A 26,212-nucleotide genomic window follows, 5' to 3' on the forward strand; every position below is an offset into this window, starting at 1 on the left:
ATGACATGTGCCGCCATTGCAAAGTCATTGTTTTTTTGTGCATTTTTTGGTGTGGGAGGTGCTAACTACACCCTTTATTTTGATATGCACACCGCTGCTTTCATTTTTCTTTATATCTATTTTAATGTTTGAAATAATAATTAAAATGATATCAAATTTAATAAAAATAAATATATATTTTATATTAAATTGATATCAATTATATTATTTTTTAATTAAAAAATAAAGAAATCATGAATGATTATTTTTAAATAATATGTTAATAATCACTAAAATTTTTTATTATTTTTAAGTATTGTTCCATAATATACCACTTATGAAAGTGATTTATCATAAAACTCACATTTCATGAAGAACAAAAATATCGTGAGAATATATTTCTAATTATTTTTTAGAGAAGGTTATTATCTTTCATCTTAAGAGAGATAATACTACCATTATAGTAAGAGTATTTCTTTAACATTTCTCTACCAAGACAATTATACGTTACATGTCAAAACTTTCCACATTTCTAATATTTTCAGAGTATCATTGAATGGTTTTTCTTCACATAAATAAAACACGGTACTTGTCAGGTCCGCACGGTTCTGTTTTTGTGTTTAAATTGTTTGATTGTATACAAACAACTTTTTAAAGAGCTTATTCATAGCTCATTTGAACTCGTATTATGACATAAGTGCTTGTATATTTGTTTGAAATAGTTTTAGTATAAGAGGTCCTTAATTTAAAGTTTTAGATTCGTTGACGTGAATAGAGTTGGCTTTTTGATTATTTACCATGTACCTTCTTTGTTAACTTTTTAATACTTAACGGACTAACTTCACCTAAAAAGTCTAACGGTCTTAATGTTTCAAATCTTAAACGACCAACATGATAAAAGAAAGATAAAGGACGGACCGAAACTTTAAATTAAGGGACACTTGGAGTAATTTTGACTATAATTATGATATGTTCATAAGCTACTTTCAGCTTAGTTTTTAGCAATTATGGATAAACTTATAAATAACTCACGATGACATGTTCATAAGCTCTTTCCAACTTTTTTTTTACAACACCCAATGTTAGTAATTAGTATTGTTAATATTGTTAATATTTTGCTGAGGGTGGGGATCAAACTCTTTTTCCAATTTATTTCAACAAGCTTTTCATTCCTGTAGTAACTTATTGAATTAGTGCTTAATCAATTTGTTAGCCCAAAATGTGCTCTTAAGTATATTGGAAAGTTCATTTTAAACTGGAATATAAAGGTCAATGTCATATATTGTACAGCCTTAGCATTGGGAGATCCATCAGTGACACTTGAAGAAGTGACCCCTCCTGTGTTTTCTTCTGCGCCACTCTTTCTAACATCTTTGACGTGACCTTGCATCCTCAACTTAATGTGATTGGTGTGGTTGAGGTAACTTAACATTCAAAATAATGTACATTTATCTATTTCCGATAACACGAGAATTGAACTCATATTTAGAATTATTTTCTATTATTTGTGCAGCATAGAATTAGTGGCATAAAATATAGATAATGATTGTTCAGCTTGATGACAGTGATCTTTTTCCATGGCTCGCTTCCACATATCCGCTTCATTCTATTGTTAAAAAATGTCAACAAAGAACGAATGATTATATTTGAACACCATTCTACTCTTCAACAACTATTTATAAATTTGCTTAATTTTTTATTTCAACCTTTTTTTTTATATCACATTACTTATTTTCATGTCTATTACATTACTTTTTTTTTTTTACTTCTTTCAAAATGTATATAGAGTATATAGATATCCAAAATTTTCCATAAAGTATATTCATGCTGGTTATAATTTATAAATGATGAAGTCTGTACGTTTTATTATACCGTGAAAAAAAAAATTATTTTTAATTAATTAATTTTAATTAAAAATGTGTTAAATATAAAGTGGTTTATGTTTTAATATATTTATATAAAAGTTAGTTGAATAATAAATTTTAAAATAAAATTCATATTGAACTTAAAAGTTATAAATTTTAATTTTAAATTTAAAAATAATTTTATAGATAAAATCAATTTTATTGTATAACATCCAAACATATCAAAATTAATTTATACTTATACAATTGATTTTGACTTCTATAAAAGTAACATACACAAAATTTAAAATAATAATTAATTGGCAAGTTGCATTTGGATTAGGAGATTAAGACCGTAATCATCACAATCAAGTCCATTTAAAAAAACATTTAACAATATTAAAACATATATTTTCATAGTACTATTATTATTATTATTATTATTATTATTATTATTATTATTATTATTATTATTATTATTATTATTATGTAATAATAAAACCTCTGGTTCCAACATGATCACTTTCATAATTTTAATGGTTTTGCATTTTGCATTCTTAATTTTTAATTTTTCTGCTTCGCTTTATTCTTAATTTAGATTTCAAGTAGGCTTTACTATTTTTATTAAATAGATCTAATAAAAATAAAATATTTAAATATAGATCGTTGAATTTTATTTATAAATTGAAAAACTATGTATCGACCGCAAAACTGCATATAATTCAGAGTTGAAAAATGACACTAATGAGCAAGAGACACAAATCCACTGGAGAGAGACACAATCCACTAAACAAAATTCAAGAAATATAAAGAGTAATTATCATAAGATTGAAAAGTTAATTAAGTATTAAGAAACATAAAATCCATAGATGAAGAAGAATATATAGTGCGCATTTTTTTTTAATTTTTTATTTGTTATCTGATTCAACTTAGGTAATCCAATTAAGACCATAATTCAGAAGTCTCAGTTTTATTTTTAGTTAAATTTTTATAACATTACTAGCAACAAGTATAACAAGTCGAGTATAATTGAAAGGAGTGCAAATCCGACACATACCGATAACATAAAGAAATGTAAGAGAAAATGCATATGATATCATTGATTTATTGTTATAAATTTCTTTCTAAAAAATATTAATGAAAAAAACTATGCACTGTTAGTGTAATCCAATTTTACATTGATAGATAATAATAATTGTTGATTTTATCATATCACCATATAATTGTAAATGCAATCATAAAATAATTCTACAATCAACGATTTGTGTTTTGACATTGTAGGTTATTAAACTTAAAAAATTAACATACAGTGAAATCATTCAACCACCTCTTCTATGAATCTACACCCCCATTTTTTGTTATCCACATCACTCAATATTGCTACCCACACCTTTATTTTTGCTATCCACACCCCTCCATTTTTTTTTTAAAAACGAAATACCTAAATTGATCTTGACTATTTATAACATTTTTAACTCTAACCTCTTATTTTATCTTCATCTTCAATCATCCTCGTTGCCTATCGTTTAAATCAGGTTTGCATCAGTTGTTGTTCTTGTTCTTGTTTTTTTACAATGTGTAGTTGTTGGTCTTGTTTTCCATGAAACTGTATTTTTTTGCAAACCCAGAAATCTATGTGAACTAAGTTCTCGTACGTGAACTCAGTTGTGTATGCAAACTAACACTGCCCAAAAACCTACATGAATTGAGTTTACGTACGCAAATTTAATCTGCGTAAAATCTACGTGAACTATATTCACATATGTGAACTTAGTTCACGTAGGTTCTATGCAGACTTGGTTCATGTACATGAACTTGGTTCACGTATGTTCTACGCATACTGAGTTTTCTAGGCAGAGTGAGTTTGTGTGAGTGAACAAATATTGCGTCGCAACATATTTGATTGTGTTTTAATTTTTATTATGATTTAATTATGCAGAAATGGTGCTATTATGTTTACTGATAGAGCATGTTGAGTTATAATTAATGATACTGCTAATGATGACGGTACTGCTAATGATAAGGGTGATCGTGTTAGATCAACCGCTTCTGCACGAGCTCAAAGTCTTGAGAAGCAGCAGGAAGTGCAAAAGGAGAGGCAAACACAACGTGAACGATGGCGATTACAATATTGATGATTCTTCATCATATGCATATTTTCCCACTATTTTAGTCTTATTTATCCTCAATTATTAGTTAAATTAAGGATTTATTTGATATATTTTGTTGATTTTTGTTCTTTGAGTTAAATTAAATGTTTTATGTTTTATTTTAGTGATTAAGTAGGAATTTTTCGTAATTTTACATTGCGTTGTGTTTTGGTGCAGTGCAGAGTTTTTGTGAGAAATCAACATGACACATGTAGAGTATTTCAGCCATATCTGGAGTTGTAGATGTCCAATTGGAGTCAAATCAAATGCAAACGAAATCTATGATCCATAGCTACAACTTTCATGAAGACACCGGAACCAAATTCAGACTCGAAAGAGGAGGAAAATGCAATATACGCCAGACAACAGATGCTGAGCGCTGGAGCGCGCCCAAGCGCAAGCCAAGCGCTTTTTCCCAGCATTCGCCACTGTCGATACGCGCCCGAGCGCGCCCAAGCGCAAGCCAAGCGCTTTTTCCAGCATCTGCTACTGCCCGAACGCGCCCAAGCGCGCCTGAGGCACGCGTCCCGCACCAGCAACCATAAAAACACAGATTTTTACTGTTTTAGGCATCTTTTTGACTATTGGGAAGTTGGGAGATTTGTGCCCTAGCATAGAAACTCAAAGACGGCCGTTTCTAACATCATTGGAGCAGTTTTATCAAGAATCATTCATGAATCCTTCTTGTAATTCTTCTCTAATCTCTATCTCTTTTATCTTTGTCATGAGTAACTAAACTCTATTTGTTAGGGTTGAGTGTAACAAGATGAAACCCTTATTTTTATGATTTGATTTCTAGTTATATGAATGAGTTTATTGAATTATTTTTCTCATCTCTGTGCTTAATGCTTTTTATTTCTTGATCAACATTAAAATGTTCTACGATTTGTATTTTGAAACGGAAGTGGACTTTACGAATGCTTGAGATGAGAAATTCATGAATTTGTAGTCTAGACATAGGTGCAGGTCATGAAACCAATTAAATTAGTTGCAAAACAATTATTTACAAGAGAATTTCTATACGGTAATGCTTAATTCTAATCTTAAATCTACTAAGGAATTATGGGTTACTTTGGAATTAAAGGTTCTGTCACTAAGACATTTGGGCAAGAATAATAAAGAGAATTCGGTAATAATTCAATAAAGGAATTCAATAACTAGGATCAAATTAGACACCAAGGTTGGATTCTAAGTGAAACTCATCCCTGACATTTTTCTCATTATAAAGGATCAATTTTACTACTGCTGTCAATTTTAATTGTTATTTCAATCAACTTGGGAACTTTTTGTTCAATTTTAGTAACTAAATATAATTCAATAGTAAAACGCAATCCTTGAGTTCGACACTCGGTACTACCGTTTTATTATTACTTGCAACGATTCAGTACACTTGCTGAAACGCTATCAAGTTTTTGGTGCCGTTGCCGGGGATTGCCATATCACTATTGAATTTAAATTATTTACTGAATTGAAAATTTTTTATTTTATTTTATTTTATGTTATTTTTTTTATTTGTTGAACTTGCTAATGTCATGTCTAGTGGTTTGCCTCTTCTTTGTTTGAGATAACTATTTGTTGTAAAGCATGGAAAATTATAATGATGATATTCTACTGCAATTATATGAAGAGTGTGATACTTGTCTTATTTCAGGTATATGTCACATGATTGAGGGGCAAATCATGAGCCATGCATTTTTAAAACATCACCCTCAGATCCCTCCGATGCAGCCTCTTAGGTGTGACTTTTGCGGAGAAGCACATAAGGATGGAAATTGTGCTGATGACCTTGCCGAACTAGTAGAATATGAAGATTTTTTTTGGAAAGTCTCAGAAAACGAAGTCATAGAAAACGACGAGCGTTACATTAAAAAGATCTATTGGGAACAAATTATACCTCCTAAAATTCTACCCAAAGAATCAAATGACAAAGACTTTCACATTACCGACGTTTTGGTTGAATTCATGAAGAATAACATGGTTTCAATTGAAAGATTTGAAAACCAATGTGAGAGGTTATTTGAACAAGTGGTTAAGTTTGAGAAGATGGAGGAGAAGTTGAAGATTGAAGATAATTTCATTGTTGTGGTAGAAGAAGATAAGCAAGAGGAAAAGACGAACGAGGAAAAGAAAAAAGAAGAGATTGATAAAGTTCGAGATTCAATCTATACCTTGTTCATCAATGTCCAATTGAGAAGGACATGGAAACAACATCTTTTATTTCTTAAGTTCATGGAATTTCTACCAAACAAAAAGAAAAAGAAGGATGATGTGTTCTTCCTGTCATATATGCCACCTTGACAGTAGTTGAGACGTCAAGCTCAAGACACTAAACGAGCGCTTATTGGGAGGCAACCCAATTTTATATCATTTGCACCGTATTTATTTATTGCATTTTAGATTTATTTTACTCCATTTAGTTCCAATTTTAGTCTCTAATTGCTAGTTCTCTTAGTTTTGATGTTTGGTATGAGCAAGGAATCAAAAAGATGCGTTGAGAAACGATTATACAGCTCCAAATGACAGAACGCGCACCCAAGCGCTGTTTTATTTTGTTATGTGTGAGTGGTATTCTTGTCTTGCTTGATTTATTTTAGTTGATAAAATATTAGTTGAATTATTTAATTAAATTAGAATTTATATAAGTTATATTGTTTGTTAGTTTTATTTGCAACCAAATAAGTATTCAATTTAGGAGATATTATAGAGTTAGTGAAACCAACCTTTATGTATGAGTGTTTTGAAAATATTTTTGGTCCATCCTATAAAAACAAAAATTAGTGACTTGACTCATTCTTTTACTCTCCTTTATGACAAGATTTTATGACAATTCATGGTGTTTTCTTGGCATAATGTGCATTAATTCATTTTAAACACCCTTAATTAATTTTTTAAAGGAAGATTATAAATTTAATTATAAGTTTTTTTGTGCAATTAAGAGAGGACATAAAAAGACTATTGTCATTTTTTTATCTCATGCATTCATCTCTTTTAAACTAAAATTATAATTTTATTATAATTGTCTACAAAAATAATTTTATGAAATTTTTGGTTTCGTAACTATTAGATAAAAAAATTAAAAGGGTGATGTGACAATCTCTAATTTATTTATTTAATTAAAATTAGTGTGTGACACCCTTCAATATTTGGTGAACTCTATTAGTTAATTCAAATTAACTCATACACATAAATTTCAATTGGCTTTGTAACAACCTAATAAAATTAAAGAAATAGTAATTATTGGTAGTATAATGTTGGAATTAAGTGCACTTCAATTTTAGACAAGAAATCAATGGTAATAGTGCAACGTAAATAGCTTATATGTTTATACGTTTCCATTAGGCATCTTGTTGTCACACCTATTTGTCATTCGTACACTCTCAAAATAATTTTCTGAGTCGTAAATTCCAATATCTATCGGTGTTGAATTCATTACTGCCTCATGAGCTATTTCTCGTGCAAATTTAGAGGTGTTAAGAAAGAAAGCGCCTAAGGTAAGGGCTTTTCCCCATGCAATGTTAGGCTAGATATTAAATTAATAGTTTGTAAGATATTGATATAAAATTTGTTGTCTTAAAAGAAAAATATTGATTTTTAATTGCCTTAAAGAATTTAACTATAATATTTTATTTTATGAGTAATATGTATGCTTATTTTAAATTTCGATTTTTATTATTATAACATGAGTAATATGTTTGATGTCATATATTTGATGTAAAGTTATTATTTGTGTGTTGTTTATGTGTACTTAATTATAAAGCTATGATTTTTATTATGATCTCATCAGTAATATTTTTTTAGGATGTCTTTAATTTAAAGTTTCGATTTTTGTGCTATTTCATTTCAAAGTTTTGATTTTTAAGAAATCTATATGAGTCTTGGGGGAATTGGTGTAAAGTTTTAATTTTAATTATGATAACATGATTAAGTTGATTTTTGTGATGTGTTTAGCGACAAACCTTGATTTGTGTTTTAAATAATATTATTTTTGTGGTTGCATAAGTGGCTTGTGATTTGTGTTTTGAATATTTTATCTATGTGGTTGTCTAAGTGGTTTGGTTGGTGGTTTGTATTTTAAATATTTTTATCTTTGTGGTTGCCAAAGTGGTTGGTGATTTGCATTTTAAATATTGTTATCTTTGTGGTTGCCTAAGTGGCTAGTGATTCGTGTTCTAAATATTATCTTTGTGGTTGCCTAAGTGGTTAGTGATTTGTGTTTTAAATATTGCTATCTTTGTGGTTGCCTAAGTGGTTGGTGAATTGGATTTTAAATATTGTTATCTTTGTGGTTGCCTAAGTGGCTTGTGATTTATGTGATTATCTAATTGGGTGGTGATATGTATCTTTGAGCATCATTATCATTTCATGACATATCATATGCATCTTTGTGGACGCCTGTGTGGCTGGTTTAATTTTCCCCATTGGTATGGGTGACTTCTGTGTGGACGCCTGTGTGGCTGGTTATATCCGGATCATATATGTTTAGGAGCATGCATGACTTGCATACATTTTAATGTTATTTTATTTTGATCTAATTATTTGCTATACGATTTCTACTTGATTTATTTAGATACATTCTATGACTTTTGAAACATCTTTAAGAACTATTAAAGAATCAATTTTTTTTAAAATCTTTTATTACGAAAAGATTTTATATTCATATTTTATGGTTGTTAATTTATTATTTGGTTTAATTTTGTTGTGGGATGAACTGACCCCTTACACCAACATTTAGGTACTAATGATTTCAAAGAGTTGCATGAATGACGTTTGATTGGTGCACGCACGTGGGAAAATTATATTTTACTTAAAAATAATATTTTGTATTACTAAATATTTGCGGCACATTGTAAAATTATTTACTCTTCATCATTAACTCTTAATAGAAATGCAGACGTGATATTTCATTAGCTAGAAAAAAATGGAATGTCATTAATTTCAGTCAATATTGTTTCTTTTGAATTTCACTTAAAGAGAATTTATTTTATTTTGGACCATAAATGAATATTGATCTAATAATTGGAATATTAATTTTGCAAATGAATAAATAAATAATATTTTAGTAAATTACATTACGTTCTTTTAATGAGAAAAATTAATTAATTAGTTGTTTCTAAAAGAAAATAAATATTTTTCAGTAATATTCGTATAAAAAATTTGGGGCGTTACACTTTGCACCGTATTTATTTATTGCATTTCAGATTTATTTTACTCCATTTAGTTCCAATTTTAGTCTCTAATTTCTAGTTCTCTTAGTTTTGATGTTTGGTATGAGCAAGGAATCAAAAAGATGCGTTGAGAAGCGATTGTACATCACCAAATGACAGAATGCGCGCCCAAGCGTTTTTTCCAGCAAAATGAACTAAGGTTGCAAGTACATCCTTCACTCAACAGACACCAAGAGGCATGTTTTATGCTGATCTATTTGCACCTCACCAGTATACCGGCGACCATAGCGGAACATGAGCAGATGATCTAAACGAGGATCCTTGAATTGCCAAACTAGAGAAGTTTTCTTTCTTTTGTTTTGAATTTTTTTTTTCTTTTCTTGTTTTTCTTTGTTTTAGTCTAGTCTATTTGCTTTTCTTTGCGTCTTCTTGTTTTCTTTGTTTGATGATGAAAAGTTGTAATAACTTGCACTTGATCTTAAAATTTCTGTTTGTGATTTTGCAAGTTAAATTTCATTTCTTAGATTATGTTATTGCTCAAGTCGACAAGCCTTCCTAATGCATGCATTCTTGATTACTAAATGGTTGTAGAAGACTAATATGCCATCAATTTTTCAAAAATACAATTTTAACTCTTCAGAAGCATGTTGGCTTTATTTTGATTGTTCATACTCTCTCTCAGTACCCACCATTGAGTATTTTTCTGAATCATGCTGCCTTTGCAATGAACTGTCGTCACATACTTGGGACTAGGTTCATGCCACCAATGCATGCATAAATGTCATCATTTTAGTTAGTAACAAAATAGATCACTCAACCAGAGCGTCCAAAACCATTCAACCTTGTCCTAAACCAAATTGGTTTAGACACAAAGTCATCATCTTGAATAACCACAACATGTCAAGCACAACCATTATAACAAAGTATCATATAACGTTTATTTTTCACAATTTGAACATGTCAAACACAACCATTATAACAACGTATTATATAACATTTATTTTGAAGATAAAACACAAACATAACCAATACATAATATCACAGTGCATTTATATCACATATAATTCAAGTAGGAAAGTGAATGAAGTGATACCCTTACCGTTATGAGTGTCGTTATTAAGGTGTTTATGTAGCTGTATTTGCTCCAAAAACGTTACACCTTCACAAATTAATTTACTATTCACTTATTGTCAAAACCTATTTATCCCTAAGTCACATTAAAGGCTTGATGTTGCCTTAAGATTTTAGGACAGATCATTTATTTATATTTTTAAAGATACCAATTCTCTCAAATTAGCAAGCACACAAACAAGTAATAGTAAAAAGATATTTTTAGTCTATATTTGTCACAAGTGCCTCGTGGCAAATTCAATAAAATAAAGGAAATATGTAATTTTTCAAATATTTCTTTTGGACCAAAATTCTTATACAACAAACATCAGTGGTCCATAATAATTCCTTAGTTCACTTCCAAAAATTTAACAATAAAATTTAACGACACTTCAACATAAAATTCATTTTAATTATTACAAAATAAATTAACAACTCTATCATAAAATTATTTTTATTTTATAAATCAACACCACATCTTCAGAATTGTCTCATAAAAATCACAACTTTAACATTCTGAAAAATAATTATAACAACTTTCAACTCATTTATTATTTCTAAGAACATTGTTATTATAAACATCAATAAAATTTCTAAAAATTTCTTAAACACTCAAATTATCACAAATAAACTTTTAACCAAATAAAAATTGAGTTTTTAGCCATAAATTATTTATATTGATTACAACACAATCTAGTCTTTATAACGATTTTTACCCGATTAATTTTTTTTTGGACATAGATAGACATTTTCTCTAATCAAAATAGGTTTTTATATCAATATCATAAGAAAATCAAGATCACTTCTAAGAAAATAAATTGCATATCACAATTTTACTTTTAAAACTAAAAAAGATTTTCCTACACAGTAGTAATAATAATAATATCAAACACCATTTTTAAAATTATCCATCATCATAAAGTCATTTACTAAAATCAATTTTTTGACCGGTAACAACAATAACAACTTTACCATAAAATCAATTTTTTTTGAGTCGTCTGTTTTTTTTTTCTCTATCACTAGAGTTAAGAGTTAATGAACGTGTTGTTTTCAACTTAAGCCACCCTAAATATTAACTCATCAAATTAATGCAATTTTATTTTTAACGTCTTCTTTCTTTTCTATTATTGTTGTTACTATTATAAGAATTTATTTTTAAATACTTATCAAAATATTCAGTCAAATTAAATATATCATGTCATACACATATATACTTTTGAAAAATAACAATTGAATAAAAAATAATAATAAGAACAACCACATTAGAAATTATAAAATAAAATATCTTTTGCACATTATTAATAATAAAAAATGAGGGTCTTACATTTAATTCAGTTCACGTAGCCGTTCGTGAATTCAATTAACGTATTTGTTGTGAATTCTTAAATTCCATTAAATACACGTACATGAACTTAATTCACATACTTTGAAATATTTACAACGTACGTGAACTATTAACAACATAATTTTTATTTTTATCAATATATTTCCTTTTGAAAATTATATATCAAACTATTTTTTTTTCTTAGTTAAGTCGCCATTTGCAAATCTGACTTCATGCAATGCCGACTTTCTTAAATATTTATTTTGTTTTTAATTAAAAAGTCACCTTTTGAAAAATTGACTTGTTACATCTAATTTTTTTTAGTTAAATGAATATATATATATATATATATATATATATATATATATAATTCATTAAAATTTAGTCATAAAAAATAATAATACAAATTTTACAAAAATTACTAGAATTGTCTATATCATTTGAACAATATTTTTAAGTATGAAAAGTTAAATGATATAATCTACAATTTCTTGATTCTGTTTCTCTAGTATTCATTTCAATTTTAATACAGATATTATATATTTTTTTTCTCTAATAAATTATATATATTTTTTCTGGTAATTTTTTAAAAAAGTTGAATGTAAGAAGTTTCTTTTTTAAAAAACAACTACTTTGATAAATAAAAAAAATCATAAGAAAGTGGTTATTACGAACTTAGACTTCTTTTGTCTTTTCAACTCGAGACTGCTGACTAAGTAAAAAAAGTAAAAAGAATGGGAATAATCTGATATATAGTTAAGGAAAATATATTGATAATATATTTTAAAATTTGGATTGTTAAAAAATACCCAGAAAAAAATATAAACTTTTTCCACTTAAAAAAAATGATATGCGTCACACTCTCTCTCTAACAATAATTTGAAAAGCCAAAGAGTTAATGTGATGACAATATTAGATAGCTAGGTCAAAATGCATGCAATATCCATTTGAGGAAGAAGAAGCTCAAATTACTGAACTAATCATGGACGAAGATTACATAGGTGAATTTGATGCAACGCTACTAGAAGATGAAAATCAAACTGAAAACCCCGAATTCCCTAAATTCAACGAATCAACAAAGTTCGGTCACGTAAATCTTGAATTAGGAATGTTATTCACAAACCTACAAAGTTTCAAAACAGCAGTGAAAGATTACAATATCCATTTAGGAAGAGAAATTAAATGGATGAAAAACGATAAAACTAGAGTTAGGTCAAAATGCAAGCAACATCAATGTTGTAATTGGGAAATCTATTGTAGTTGGAGTGAAATGCATAAATGTTTTCAAATCAAGACTTTCGTTTCAGAACACACGTGTGATAGGGTTTTGAAGAATAAACAAGTTGACAAGAACTGGATTGTTGAGAAATTGGAGGAGAAGATTAGAATGAAACCTGGATTTAGTCGACGCGAAGCGCATGAGTATTTCAAGGAAGAATTTGGGGTGGATATCCATGATTTGAGGATTTTTAGGGCTTTGAAAAGTGTTAGGGAATTGGTTTTTGGTAGATCGAAAAAGCGTAGGAGAGACGAAGGGAATGAGGAATCTGCAAATGTTAGTATGTTTATTTTATGTGTTTATAGTTTACATCTGTTTTTATAAAGTTTTTTGTTTTATTTAATGGTCTTAATGTTGCTTGCTTGCTTTGACTTAATGGTACCAAATTTTGACTATGGTTTAGATTTAGGAGGATTGTGGTTTAAACTTTGGTTTAATAGTGGTGTATTAATTTATATGCTTTATACTTTTGATTATGACTTGGTGAAAGTTGGAGATATTATCATACAATAAGTCACACAGTCTAAGACCAGTGATGTTTGTATCTGAATCGTATGGAAGATTCCATTTGAATTCATATTTTACTGGAGCAAGATTTTTTATAGCCTTGTACTGTAATCTACATTTGAGAACAGAACTTCAGAAATTGGTATTATAGGTAAGAGCTGAATTCCAAACCTACATTCTTTCCAAATTTGTAACACCGACCTTTTTGATCAATGGCGTGTCTGGTGTTAACACCAACAAATGTGACATTCAATTAATTCATTTTTTCAAGTTATTACTGGTGTTCGTGTTTGTATCAATGTTTCATAGTTTTCAATCAACTGGACCAAACCATAGACCAGTGTACCTCTTGTTAGACCACATTATACCCATTACTCTATTGTTTGTGTAAAAAACATTTCTCATATATATTCCCTTCCTTTTATACTTGCCATCAAACTTTAGGAGCAAGAATTTCTAATGCTATAAGTGCTGATGCAGTGGCAATGAGCCATGTATCATCACATGCCAAACCAGCAAACTCGCATTTCCACGATTTTAGGTATCAATTTCAAGTCAGTTTGTTAGTAAGCTCGACATTTTGCAAACTCGAAAATAAAACCAAGTTGACTCGGTTGGACTCGCAGGGAACTTGCTAAACTAGGGTAAACACAAGAGGAATTTTTAATACAATTTTGATATTTTTTCCATTTCAGTTTTCGTATTTGATTCATTCTCTTCTGTGTTCGTTTGATTATGTTCACCATTGTGTGATTTTGCTCATGTTACTTTTTGATTCACCAGAGTTTTTGTTGATGTCAGTTTTTTAATCAACCGTTGTTCACAATTGTGTAATTTCATCTCAATTTTTTATTTGGTTCACTGTTTTCGTGATTTTGTTCAAGTCAGTTTTTGAATCACACTATGTGGTTAACATTTATGTTGGAGCATGATGTGGATGAAATTAGTGGGTTAGTAAATATTCCTAAATACATCAATGCTGATGATGAATTGGGTGATGGGTCTCAGGTTGTAGATAATGATAAGCTAGCTAGAAAGTTCAAGCGTCCTGTAAAGGTTGCAAAACCCCAAGTTGATGCTGCACAAGACAATGGTGCCCAAGTTCCTCAACCTGTCCAACGCGTGACTAAGACCAAGAAGGCAAAACTCGTGGCTAGAAAGCCTGATCTCAATAAAGTAAGAAGGAGTGCAAGAATTTTTGGTGGAACATTCAAGCGTGATGGACCTGGATGTGATGAAGCAGCTCCAATTGTGATTTCTGATAATGATGATAGTGATGGTTACTTAACTCAAGAGGTGAATCCTAAAGATGGAACATGTTTAGGGATAGTAAGAAAATTGCCTTGAAACATTGTAGCTTTATGTAACACCTTTTGGATTAAGCATTCTGTTTTGACGTAAGGCAATGATCTTTGTTGTAAGGCAAAGATCTTTATGTCTTTTTGGATTAAATATTATGAACCCCTACTTTTAGATAAGACTGGTTCTTTTGTTGTTAATGGATGAACAACAGTAATTCTGATTAATGAAACAACATTATGATTATGGTTCATTGTGTCTTGGCTACTGGTTATTAAGTGCTTGATTTATGTAATTTTTATGGTTAATTATGTTAACACAAAATAGTAATATCGAATTTAATCCAAACTTAACCAAATATATTAATCATTAAACAAAACACAAATTTATTCATTAGGAATTAAAATTTATTTTCCCAATTTTTTTAATTATTTAAATTACACTTTTATTTACTAATGCTCCAATTTTTAAAATTAGAACGATACTTCCAAAATCTTTAAGACAGTCTTGTGCTTGAAATTCGAGAGATACATATGTAATTTAGCTTTGAAATAATTTAGCTTTGAAATAATGCTATCTCTCATCATAGAAATTGATCATAATTCACATTACCTCAATGTTTTTTTTTTTTTTTCTGATGAAAATGAAATGAAATTAAGAAATCTCATCATAGAAATTGATCATAATTCACATTACCTCAATGTTTTTTTTTTTTCTGATGAAAATGAAATGAAATTAAGAAATCAATCGAGGTAGACAAATACCCATTACATCTTCAGCAATAATAATTTATTATTACCTTTACCTATGGCAACATTTGGTACAAATTGCAACTTTATTTAGCATGTAGAGTTAGTTTTTTGTCAAGTTTGACATAATCATTGTATTTTATTTAGAGTGCAAAAGTATCACATACATTTATGACATTCCAATTAGGTTGACACCTCATAGCTGCCACCTGTCATTTACAGCACGTAAAAACAACAATAACAACAATAATAATAATAATAATAATAATAATAATAATAATAATAATAATAATAATAAGAATAATAATAATAACAATAACAATAATAATAAGAATAATAAGAATAATAACAACAATAATAAGAACAATAATAAGAACAATAAGAATAATAATAATAATAATAAGAATAATAATAATAATAATAATAATAATAATAATAATAATAATAATAATAATAATAATAATAATAATAATAATAAGAATAATAAAAAAAAAAATAACAACTTGGAAGGACTGGACCAAAACTCAAAGAAAAAATTTAAAGGGCAAACAACTGCCTCCTTAAAAATCTTCTAAAAAAAATCCTAAGAAATAAAATCATGGTGAAAGGAAAAAGAGTCAATTGCATATATACAAGCCCCGAAATAAACAACTTGTAAAGCATGTTTCAAAAGAGTTGATGCATGAAAACGTAAGCTATTCTTGAATTTACAGTTCTTATAAGCTTATTTACTAACTATTTCAAAGATTCATTGACTTCTGTTGCTTTCCACAACTGCAGCTATATCATGAGATGCAGATTGTTTGGCTATCAATTCTGCTAGCTTATCCCTGCAAAATTGACACAAACATAGGAGGGTTTAAAATCTATGCACGTGTTAGCCCAAAAATTGAATTTATGATGTGAGAAGAAAAAATAACATACATGCAATGTGGTATGCGACATTCTGAGTCTTTGCAATTCTTGCAGTGATAAGTTAGTATCTGCAAAACCTTTTTACAGCGACGGCAGCCCCCCAAAACTCGAGTAGTACACTGGTTGGCATGAACTAATAACTTTTTCATTTGAAAACAGTTTCGATAACAGCATCTTTCAGTTTTAGTTGAGGAACATTGAGATACATGCTCCAAAACCTCCATCAGTTTCCATCGCATCTAGGTGTTCAATTGCATATAAGTTAGCAAGTATGCATGTTGTAACAAAGGAATAAAGATAAAGATTGTAAGCAAAAAGATTTTTTCTTATTCATGCAGTGAAGTTGAAAGAGAAGATATAAGAGATTCTCTCTAGTTTACAACTTAATTCTTCAAAGCTATCTCCCATTTACCAATTGAAGAATATTTAAAGACTTTCTAAAAAATAAACACAATAACAAACTCATCAACTTCCTAACCTAACTAACTTATACGAACTAACTCTAATTAATCTATATTCTATATCCTAAAGGTATGTTTGGGAACTAGATTTTGGAGAACTAAGTCTATATTTTATTATATATTTGAGATTTCAAAAAAATTAAAAGAGTAATATCATAAATATCATATAATATCTCAATTCCATTTCATTTATTTTAAGAAATATTTTGTAGTGACCTTAATTTGAAAAAGATAAATAAACCCTCCCCTCACTTTCCTTCCAAAACCCAACTCCGAAACATACCCTAACAGACATGGAAAGAGAGAAAATAAAATTTATAAAAGCGAAAGTTTGAACAATATAATTTGTAATAAACACATTTTCAGGTCTTTATCTCATCAAATGTGAGACTCATAATATGTAACAAACAAGTAAAGAAAACAATAAAGGCTGAGAACTAAGTTCTTACCGGCACCGATATCTGATTTAACTCCTGATTCCCGGATAGACATGGTGTTGTTGAATACTTTTGAGTCAACTTGTGTTGATGGCAGTCAGCACCCTTATCCTTATAGCATGCAGAGCAAACAACATATTTTGGACAAACCTCACATTTCCAGCTCTGTTGGAGTATATTCTGTGAACAAATGCTACATACTGTTCCAACAGTCAGCAGAGTAAGACCCTTAAGATGATCTAGGATCATCATTGTGGAGTACTTGGCACGGCGGAGCGTGTCAAACTGAAACTGATTCTTCTTGCAGAACCTCAAAAATTTACTCCTACTTTCAAATAATTCATTCTCAATGATGATATCATTTTGTTCGGTGTTGAAGGGGATATCATCCACAACAACCTGAAATCAGCATAAATTTCAAAGATATGTGTTGGTTTGCATGGAACTAATAATGATGGAAAAATCATATGAACTTTAGCTTCCAGTTTAGACTATTGTTACCTGACAGAGTGTATGCACCTCGCCATTAATTGAAGTGTGTACATCAGCGGTATGACATCTGAAACATATTGATATGAAAATCAATGACAAAAGCACTTCTCATTCTCATGCTATAGTTGCATAATCAATTTCGATTTGCATTATGTTCATTTTTAAAGGAATAATATAACACCAAATGGTCAAAATCATTAAGAAAATCAAACATTTATATCTCATATTTGATGTATTCTACAATTCAGGTCGTTGCACACCAAATCACCAATGTAAGAGTCAAAAGGCTGACCTTTCTAAACCTTACTTACTAAGTAGTTCAATGAAAGAAAATGCTAGAAGAATGGAGAACTACCACTTTATACCAAATCACCAATATAAGAGTCAAAGGGCTAATCATTGTAAATATTGTATGAACAAAGAAGGCAGATAAAAAAAATGCAAGGTGCAAACTGAAGATAAAAAAAAAGCATGTCTTGCTATCAAATTTATGAACAATTAGCACATGCATAACAAAATTAAAAGTAAAGGTAGGAGCGAAAAATAGAGTTCAAGTATGTATTCAATTTAAGTTGTCTTCAATGAGAGAAGGGAATCATCACCTATCGCACTCCTGAAATTTCTTGCATTTAGTGCAAAACCATCGCTTCCCAGATAGTATTGCTTCATGGCAGTGAATGCATGAATACTGCAAGTGTGCTACGATGAAGTTTTTCTTTGACTGCAACATAATTTGGCCCAGCTAATAGATATTGGTTGAAAAAAGAAATGGAAGAAAGATCAGATTATACAGACATACAGTGTAAATAAATTAAAACTCATACATAAGATCAAATGCTCTGTATAAGCACGTAAATAACATATCAGTTATGGATTCACTAATAAAACTCATGCTATAAAACAAAAGCTGACGGGTTCAAATTTGTAGTAGAAGTAATAGAAAAATGAGGGAATGAGAAATTAAAATGATAAATTGCATTAGTGAATAAGTTTCAAATAAGTACGGAATAGTAAACTTTTATTTTGATAAAGAAGAAAAGGTGAAACCAAGCAATAAGGGTTTCCTATTTTGATAAACTAAGTGAAAAGTTGATAATGAGAATAATAACTGGATGAAAAAAATAAACATTTTGCGGCTTTACCATAGTTCAAAGCTATAGTGAATAACTTAATCCTAATCCTGAGTTAACCTTTGCTTCTATGTTTAAAATTAAAATTTGATGATTCGAGAACCAAATAATAATTTGGTTGTGGTAAGCCATTAAAAGCGAAATTATAATCAAAGCTATATCTAATAACCAATTTCAAATTCTCATGACAAGTAGATGAAGGTAAAAGAGAAGGGGGACATACTTTTTGCATCACCATAATGTCTTTGGCATTGCCTTTCAAAGGATTTACATGTCCCATGGCCTTTAAAGATCTATTTTTCACTACTTTCTTCAATGTCTTTTCATACTCTCCTCCACACTCTTTTTCAATGTCGATGGCTAGTTCCATAGCATGATTACACCAGTAGTCTCCATAGAAGTATGGCAAACGAGCAGCTGTCACCTTGGAGTTCCATTTTTCAGTAGGAACAAAAAAATGATCATACACGTCGGTTAAACCAACAACGACATTTTCTTCAGTAGCCTTTTTTAGCATTGAATGATACCTACACAAACAAAACAATATAAATACTCAATGGTTACACAAGCTCATGAAAATACACATACATAAGGAGATAAAAAGACTTACCAGTCCACTAGTTTATCATCCTTTGGAGTCTTTTGAGTTTTTGGATGACAATGTAGAATATAATTATCCTCTTTTTTAGGAGGACAGGACCATATATAGCATTTTGTAAAACCTCGTTTCTTACAAAAATCAAGATACCCAATCTGGCAATGGAAAACGAGCAGGAAGGATTAAGGAAGGCATAAATACAAGGACGGACTAAGGATCGAGCGAAATGTGATCTAAAGCAATTAGCAACAGAGTTTTAAAAGCAAAATACCAATATCTCATGGTAAACAAAGGTACGAAGAGCTCCTCCGCTCCTAGTCCGTCTTCGAGGTATAAAATGATTGACAGAATCAAGATATGAAATATATATGCAACGTTGATTCGGATTGGCACATTCCGAGCCGTACTCCTGGACGTACATTCCAAATATGCATACATCTGCTCCTTCAATCTGCTGAAACAGAAGAATAACCTGAAATCATAGGAAATTCTGTAATTTCTTCTGAATAATAATAGATATAATGGAGCAGACATCAAGAGAAATCTAATCTAGTCCGGCGGAAGGACTTGGAGGAACATATATTCATCTATTAACCCTTTGAACTTACTCTTGATCTATAAGAGAACTCGGCAGGGTAATTCTCCTCTGGAACGATGTCCAGAAATTGCTTCTCCACTATCAGTTGTTTGTCAGTAGATAACACTTCTCTAACTGTAAGACTTTTCGCTGCTACAACCTACAGATTTGGAGTCATGCATGGAAAATCAGACAATCGACCATTTTAAATATGTTGTTTTCTTAATCTTACCTCATCAAGATTCTCATTCCCTTCGATTTTTTCCCAGTCTGCTTTCTCTTGCATGAGACGCTCATAAAGTCTTTTCTCTAAGTGGTCACTAAGCATGGTTCTCGGCAAGTCCTTAGCACCAAAAATAGTAGTCTTTGGTAAGGGAACATGCGTTCCATTTTCAATTTCTTTTACGTGGCAAAAAGGACATGTATATTCAGCAGTGCAGTCCAAATCTCTTTTGCTGTTATATAGTGCACATATTTGATGTTGCCATCTTTTGCATTTATTGCATTCAACCCACTAGAAGAAACGACAATCATTAAGAGTTAGTTTATAGTTCTTTATATAAAGCTGAATTTTTATTTAATAAGGCATACTAAAACTTACTGGTTCTTCAAGTACTTCATCATTTTTCTTTTGTTCAAAAAGTGTCTTACAAATAGATGTCCCATTGAATATAATGCACCCGCCTTTAGAACGGTTATAGCAGGAGGAGCAAAAGCAACGCTCTGCATCAAATTCTTCTCCTTTTCTACAGAAATACTTTGCGTTTCGCTTGATACGGGTTTGACAATGTAAGCAATAAACTTGTACTGATGCGAAGTAGAAAGCTTTCTTTGTACATAATTGGCATGTGCCGTCCACTGTTGTCCTCTGTGTTAAAAGATGTGTCAGCTCGTATATGGCTTAGAATTCCATGTGAAAGCTATAAACACGTCAACTTAAATATTAAGAAAATAAAAGCAAAAAGTTTTTATCTAATAATAAAAGCCTATAAACCAGCTATTAGAAATGAAACATAAACCGACACTGCCTCAGTACAGCTCCGGTGCAACTCAGTAGGCATGCTTATTAGCATCACATTATCATAGCACTATTATGTAACCTTAACGGTTAACAGTTAACAAATGTATATACAATCATAAAAACACATGAATTATCATAAAAACAAATGCATACACAACATCCAAGGATTAAAAGAAGAGGAAGAACCATTTATGAGCTTTAACTAAATAGCTTAACCTTTTGGGATAGTTGGTTCATAACCGTACTCATTACATATCAATAATACCAAAACAGGTCAAGGTAATTAGAAACACTGGAAAGTGGTGTACTAACCTGAACGGATTCCTTTCTCAGACTATTAATATGTTCTTTTATTTGATCACGTGTGAACAAATCAATCAAGGAAACAGCATTAACTGTTGTATTTGAGGACTTTGTTTGCTTCTCTTGATCAGCCTTTTGCTTCTGTTTATTTTTAGCATTTGTCGCCTCCTGGTTGAATCCAATGTCAAACACACCATGGATTTCAGGATCTGGCTCCTCAAACACCGGACTAGCATCTAAGCCTTTTGAGGGAGTTATTTCACTCTTGAAAGTCTGTCCAAATGTATCAACACTCGCATTGTTCTGTATCTCCCCAGCAATTGTACTTGAAGACTTTATTTGCATCTCTTGATCGGCTTTTGGCTCAAGAACTTTCTTTTTAGCATTTGTCTCAGCCTGGTCAAATTCATTTCTTCCTTTTATACCCCCTCCATCAGTAGGAATATCATCCATACTGAGAGTACGCATATTGGAACTCAATCCAATGTCAAATTCATTTAAGTTGTTGCTATCCATCACATCATGCCTTTCAGTAGCAACTTCTAAGCCTTTAGAGGGAAATGTGTTAGTCTTTAAAGTTTTTCCAAATGTATCAACCATCACATTGCTGTTTATCTCACTAAAGCCAAGAACTAGATTTGTAAACTCTTCCACACTGTACTTATCAACTTCACCATCGACAGATGCGAAGGGAAATTCTAACTGTTGTTGCTGCACTTCGGAAAGTGCTTCAATAGAATGAGGTTGAACCATCTTGTAAGACAATTGCTCAGCACTTGCATTGTTAACTAAAGAGACGCCAAAAGTAGACTCCGTCATTTTCTGTATTTTTGTAGGTCTTAGCATGGCTTCAGTATTACCATCATGAGTGAAATTCTTCTGAATATTCAATTCGAAGCTTGGCATCATGTTAGGAAAACTCATACACTCATTATTCTGCGTAATCATCTCAAAGCAATCTCTATTTTTTGTCAGATCTGTCTCGACTGCAAAAGTAGCAAATTAAATGGGTGAAACAATACATTTATTGAAAATTAAAATAATTATAACTAAGATGTTATGGAAAATTCAATACTATTATTGTAAAGACTAAATCAATATTGTACAAATGAGGATTAAAACTTGGGAAGATATCACAATCTATCTAAACATACAATTATTTGCATGTTGCTGAGGTAAACGATTGGAATGTTCCAAAATATCCGTCGAGATAAGTTGAGGTAACTTCATATTAAAATCTTCACATTTGAGGGAATTTCCCATCCTTGTAGGAAAACTTATAGAATCATTATTTTGGATATTCCCCATACTTCCACTGTATCTTGTCAAATCCATGTTCACTACAAAAGTGGCAAATCAATTGGGTAAAATAACATTTATTTAAAATAAACACAAATTCAATAATATAGCTGCCAAATCAATAATCAGTATTGCACAAATAAAGGTGGAAACTCGGGAAGAAATTAAAATTTAATTTAAACTTACAATTATTTGTATGTTGCTGAGGAAAACAATTGGAATGTTCCAAAATATCCGCCGAGACAATTTGAGGTAACTTCGGATTAAAATTTTCATATTGGACGGATTTTCCTTTTGTTGTAGGAAAACTTATAGAATTATTATTTTGGATAGTCCTTATATTTCCACCGTCCGAAACAGGGTTGTTACAAAGAACATTCATATTAGCAAATGTCGGGATTGGTGAACCATGGTTACGCAAACAAGGCAGCTGCTCATGAACAATAGAAGGGGTCGATGGTCCCTCTTTTGGCACGCCATTATAATCAACGATACCAGCATCCAATAGAAGTTGCACACGCTGATTCAATGTTACATTGTTCATATAATCCTCCTGCCAAATATGAAGAAAAATCAATTGTGCTTAATTAACAATTTTACAAACAGTTTTTTAAATACTAGTAGTTGTTATAGCGGCACTATAGCACCGTAGCATAGCGGAAATTGAACCTATTCCTCAATGTCCTATTTAATACAAAGTGTTGTCAAATAGCCGCTATTGCGGCGCTATAGTACTATAGCATAGCGGAATTTGAACATACTGCTATTTTTTGCCATCTGCAATTAACAACACTGTTTACAACTTGCATTTGATCCTCCTCTTGTTGGCTAAAATGTTATTAGCAAATAAAAACTTGCATGCTCAGACAAATTTTTAAGAAACAAACCTTTGAAGGAGCGGATAAAAATAGAAAGTATTCCATGATAGGTGCAAGTCGCTTATTATCAATTGGAAAACTCCTGATCATTTTTGAACTGATGTAAGTAAAACTGAGTGTTAGTAAAGTCTCAAGTTGATTGCAATATAAATCAAAGTAAATGCAACCGATTTTAATGTGAAACTCAAATCACTTACATTTCATTTCTTATCCATTTACGGCTGTATATGATTTTGGGATGATCACGCCAGTTTGTGGAGAACCCTACTTGATTCATTACATTTTGATGGCTTAATTCATCAATAACTCTCTTCCGTAGAAATTTTGAGACACGCGATGAAGAATTTGTTGGCCTTTCAATCCAAGAATTCTCAAGACGAGAACCCTTAGCCGGAGGCATTTTGTCGCTTTATTAGAAACTATTTGTTCTGAAGCTGAAATACATTATCAATAAACATGAGTTAGAGAAAGTTCCATCTATACAAGAACTCGAAATACAGATAACAGGGTTATAATAAATTATTATAATGAAGTGCACATATATAAACACCAATTTGAATAGCAATCAGAAAAAAATACAAAAATCTTAATTCAACAATGAAGCTTGAAATTGTTCCACTTAATTAACACAAAATTTTATCATCAAAATTCAAAGGTTGAAGTAGAAAAATTCATATTCATGAGACCTCAATTAGAGTAACACTGTTAATGACCTATGTAGCACATACACTTCGGAATAAAGTCCATGTTAGATTTAATTACTTTCAAATTCTTGAATTAAAATCAATATCAACATTTCAATATCAGCATTTCAAATTCTTGAATTAAAATCAGTGTCTATGTTTCAATATCCGCGTCATTATCGGTGTCTCTGTCGATACTCCATCATATTTACTAAAAATACTTTTTGAAAAAGTTTCAGTGATCAATCTAGGGTTCAAATTTTACTGAATTCTTATTTTTGAGAGAAAACTAAGGATTCTCAATTTCTAGTTAACAGCTTCGTTTCACCTCTATCAATTTCTAGGGTTCATGCCACCGCCGTCGTGCACAACAGCAGCACCTCCCCCAATCTAATGAAAGATTCTTCCAGCGAACCCACGCATTTCGTACTACGAACAGCGTTTCGTCCGCGGAAGAATCTTTCTTCCGCCTTGTGCGGCCTTTAGCCGCCTCCATCGGAACTTCCTCTTCGATTTCCGACGACATGATTTTGACGGTTATAAAGAGAGAAAAAGAAATCCGAAAATCAACGAGCAAGAAACCAGAAAGAAAAAAAGAAGAAGGGTATATATGCAATAATACTGAGTAATCAAAGAAGATAGAAACGACAACAAACAAGACAAAATAAAATTTTACTGTACGGTGAAAAGTATCGAACCCTAAAAAGAGAAAACTTTGATTGGAGTTGCAACCAGTGCGACAAAGAAATCAATATTTAATAATTTGATAAAGAAGCAAATGAATATTAATTGCTTTTGAGGGTTTTTCTTTTGATGATTAGTGTTGGGATTTTTACTTGGATTTGGGTTATGGTTCAATAAGAAATGGATAAAAGTTAAACGGATTTTTACGTGGATTTGGATTAGGGTTGAATAGAAAATGGATAAAAGTTAAACGGACTTTTATGTGAATTCGAGTTAGAGTTGAATAAGAAATAGATAAAAGTTAAAAGACATGTGCGGTTATTTAAAGTTCAGTTAATCTTTTAGTTCTTTATTTTTTTATTTGGTTCTTTATTTTAATTTTAATTGACAATTTAATCTCTTATATTTTAAAATATTAACAATGTTATCATTTTTTCTTACAAAAATATCAAAAAAATTTAAACAAAGCCCGTAAAATTAATAATTTTCTTAAATATAATGTAAATTTCATCAAATACATAAATTTTCAAATAAACTCATATTTTTATCTCCAAATTCATCAAATAAATAATAAAAATATACTTTCACTCATAAAAACCAAACTCGACCATCAAATTCAGGTTTACCTCATTTATTTAATTTTTTTTATAAAAAAAACTCATTTTTTATTTATTTAAGATTTATGAAACTTTTGCTTGATACTATGTTGACCCTTTTGATTTTTTTTCTTCTTGAATTTGGAGTTAAAGTGCAAGAATTTAGTGTTTATGATATGAATGAAAGAAATCGTGGAAGCGCTTACCTAAGACTAAGTCAAAAAATGGCAATTCACTTGATGATCTAGTCCCTTTTAACAACAAGGTAAATTGGTTACTCTTTTAAATTTTCACTTGATGAACTTTTATCCAAATAATTTATCACATTATGCAATAAAATTTTCAGAGCTTCTGTATTTTTAATTATAAACAAAAGCTTAAAGCTTGTATTATCTTACAAATTGAAATTTTAGATTTAAATTTTCAAATATCTTTTTTCAATGTTGGATAAAAAATTTCAGCCCATTATCTTAATTTTGAGTTAAATTGGCTGTTTTTATTTATTTCAATTAATTACTATGCAAATGGTTGGATTACCTACACAACTACGCCACTAATCATTACCTAAAAGGCTAATTTAACAAATTTAAAATAGGTTAATTATGTCAACATTTTACAACGTAGGACTAATTTTTAAAAAAACAAAACTAATTTATAATTCTATTTTAAATATATATATATATAGAAAATGAAAAATTATTATTAATAAAGATATTACTGTGGACCATTTTA

General features: G+C 30.2%; 2 protein-coding genes across 2 annotated transcripts; one reads left to right on the plus strand and one right to left on the minus strand.

The window, feature by feature from the left end:
* Positions 1-12,409: 12,409 nt before the first annotated feature.
* On the plus strand, positions 12,410-14,910 carry LOC101497168 (uncharacterized). Its single transcript, XM_004514366.4, has 2 exons — positions 12,410-13,127; positions 14,367-14,910. Exons 1-2 carry the CDS (start codon positions 12,507-12,509, stop codon positions 14,703-14,705), a joined length of 960 nt encoding a protein of 319 aa, XP_004514423.1. The 5' UTR covers positions 12,410-12,506; the 3' UTR covers positions 14,706-14,910.
* Positions 14,911-15,930: 1,020 nt separating this feature from the next.
* Positions 15,931-24,808, minus strand: LOC101502108 (histone acetyltransferase HAC12-like). Its single transcript, XM_073364898.1, has 17 exons — positions 24,529-24,808; positions 23,715-23,951; positions 23,527-23,614; positions 22,826-23,192; positions 22,495-22,680; positions 21,350-22,326; positions 20,618-20,884; positions 20,249-20,530; positions 20,048-20,176; positions 19,711-19,911; positions 19,452-19,594; positions 19,065-19,368; positions 18,314-18,453; positions 17,721-17,778; positions 17,232-17,618; positions 16,331-16,560; positions 15,931-16,236 (listed from the first exon to the last, which is right to left on the minus strand). The coding sequence occupies exons 2-17, from the start codon at positions 23,915-23,917 to the stop codon at positions 16,155-16,157; spliced, it is 4,044 nt and encodes a 1,347-aa protein (XP_073220999.1). The 5' UTR covers positions 23,918-23,951; positions 24,529-24,808; the 3' UTR covers positions 15,931-16,154.
* Positions 24,809-26,212: the final 1,404 nt, after the last annotated feature.

This window comes from Cicer arietinum, chromosome 2 (genome assembly GCF_000331145.2).
Source record: "Cicer arietinum cultivar CDC Frontier isolate Library 1 chromosome 2, Cicar.CDCFrontier_v2.0, whole genome shotgun sequence".
In the NCBI taxonomy this organism is placed as follows: Eukaryota; Viridiplantae; Streptophyta; class Magnoliopsida; order Fabales; family Fabaceae; genus Cicer; species Cicer arietinum.

Excerpts from the sequence above, each read along its gene's own strand:
- LOC101502108 (XM_073364898.1), bottom strand. The coding sequence starts at position 23,917 with ATGCCTCCGGCTAAGGGTTCTCGTCTTGAGAATTCTTGGATTGAAAGG. Across the intron at positions 23,193-23,526 it reads TTTTATCCGCTCCTTCAAAG|GAGGATTATATGAACAATGT; the intron begins GTTTGTTTCTTA and ends CATATTTGGCAG. Across the intron at positions 19,912-20,047 it reads AGTTCTCTTATAGATCAAGA|GTTATTCTTCTGTTTCAGCA; the intron begins GTAAGTTCAAAG and ends CTATGATTTCAG.
- LOC101497168 (XM_004514366.4), top strand. The coding sequence starts at position 12,507 with ATGCAATATCCATTTGAGGAAGAAGAAGCTCAAATTACTGAACTAATC. Across the intron at positions 13,128-14,366 it reads GGAATGAGGAATCTGCAAAT|GTTGTAGATAATGATAAGCT; the intron begins GTTAGTATGTTT and ends GATGGGTCTCAG.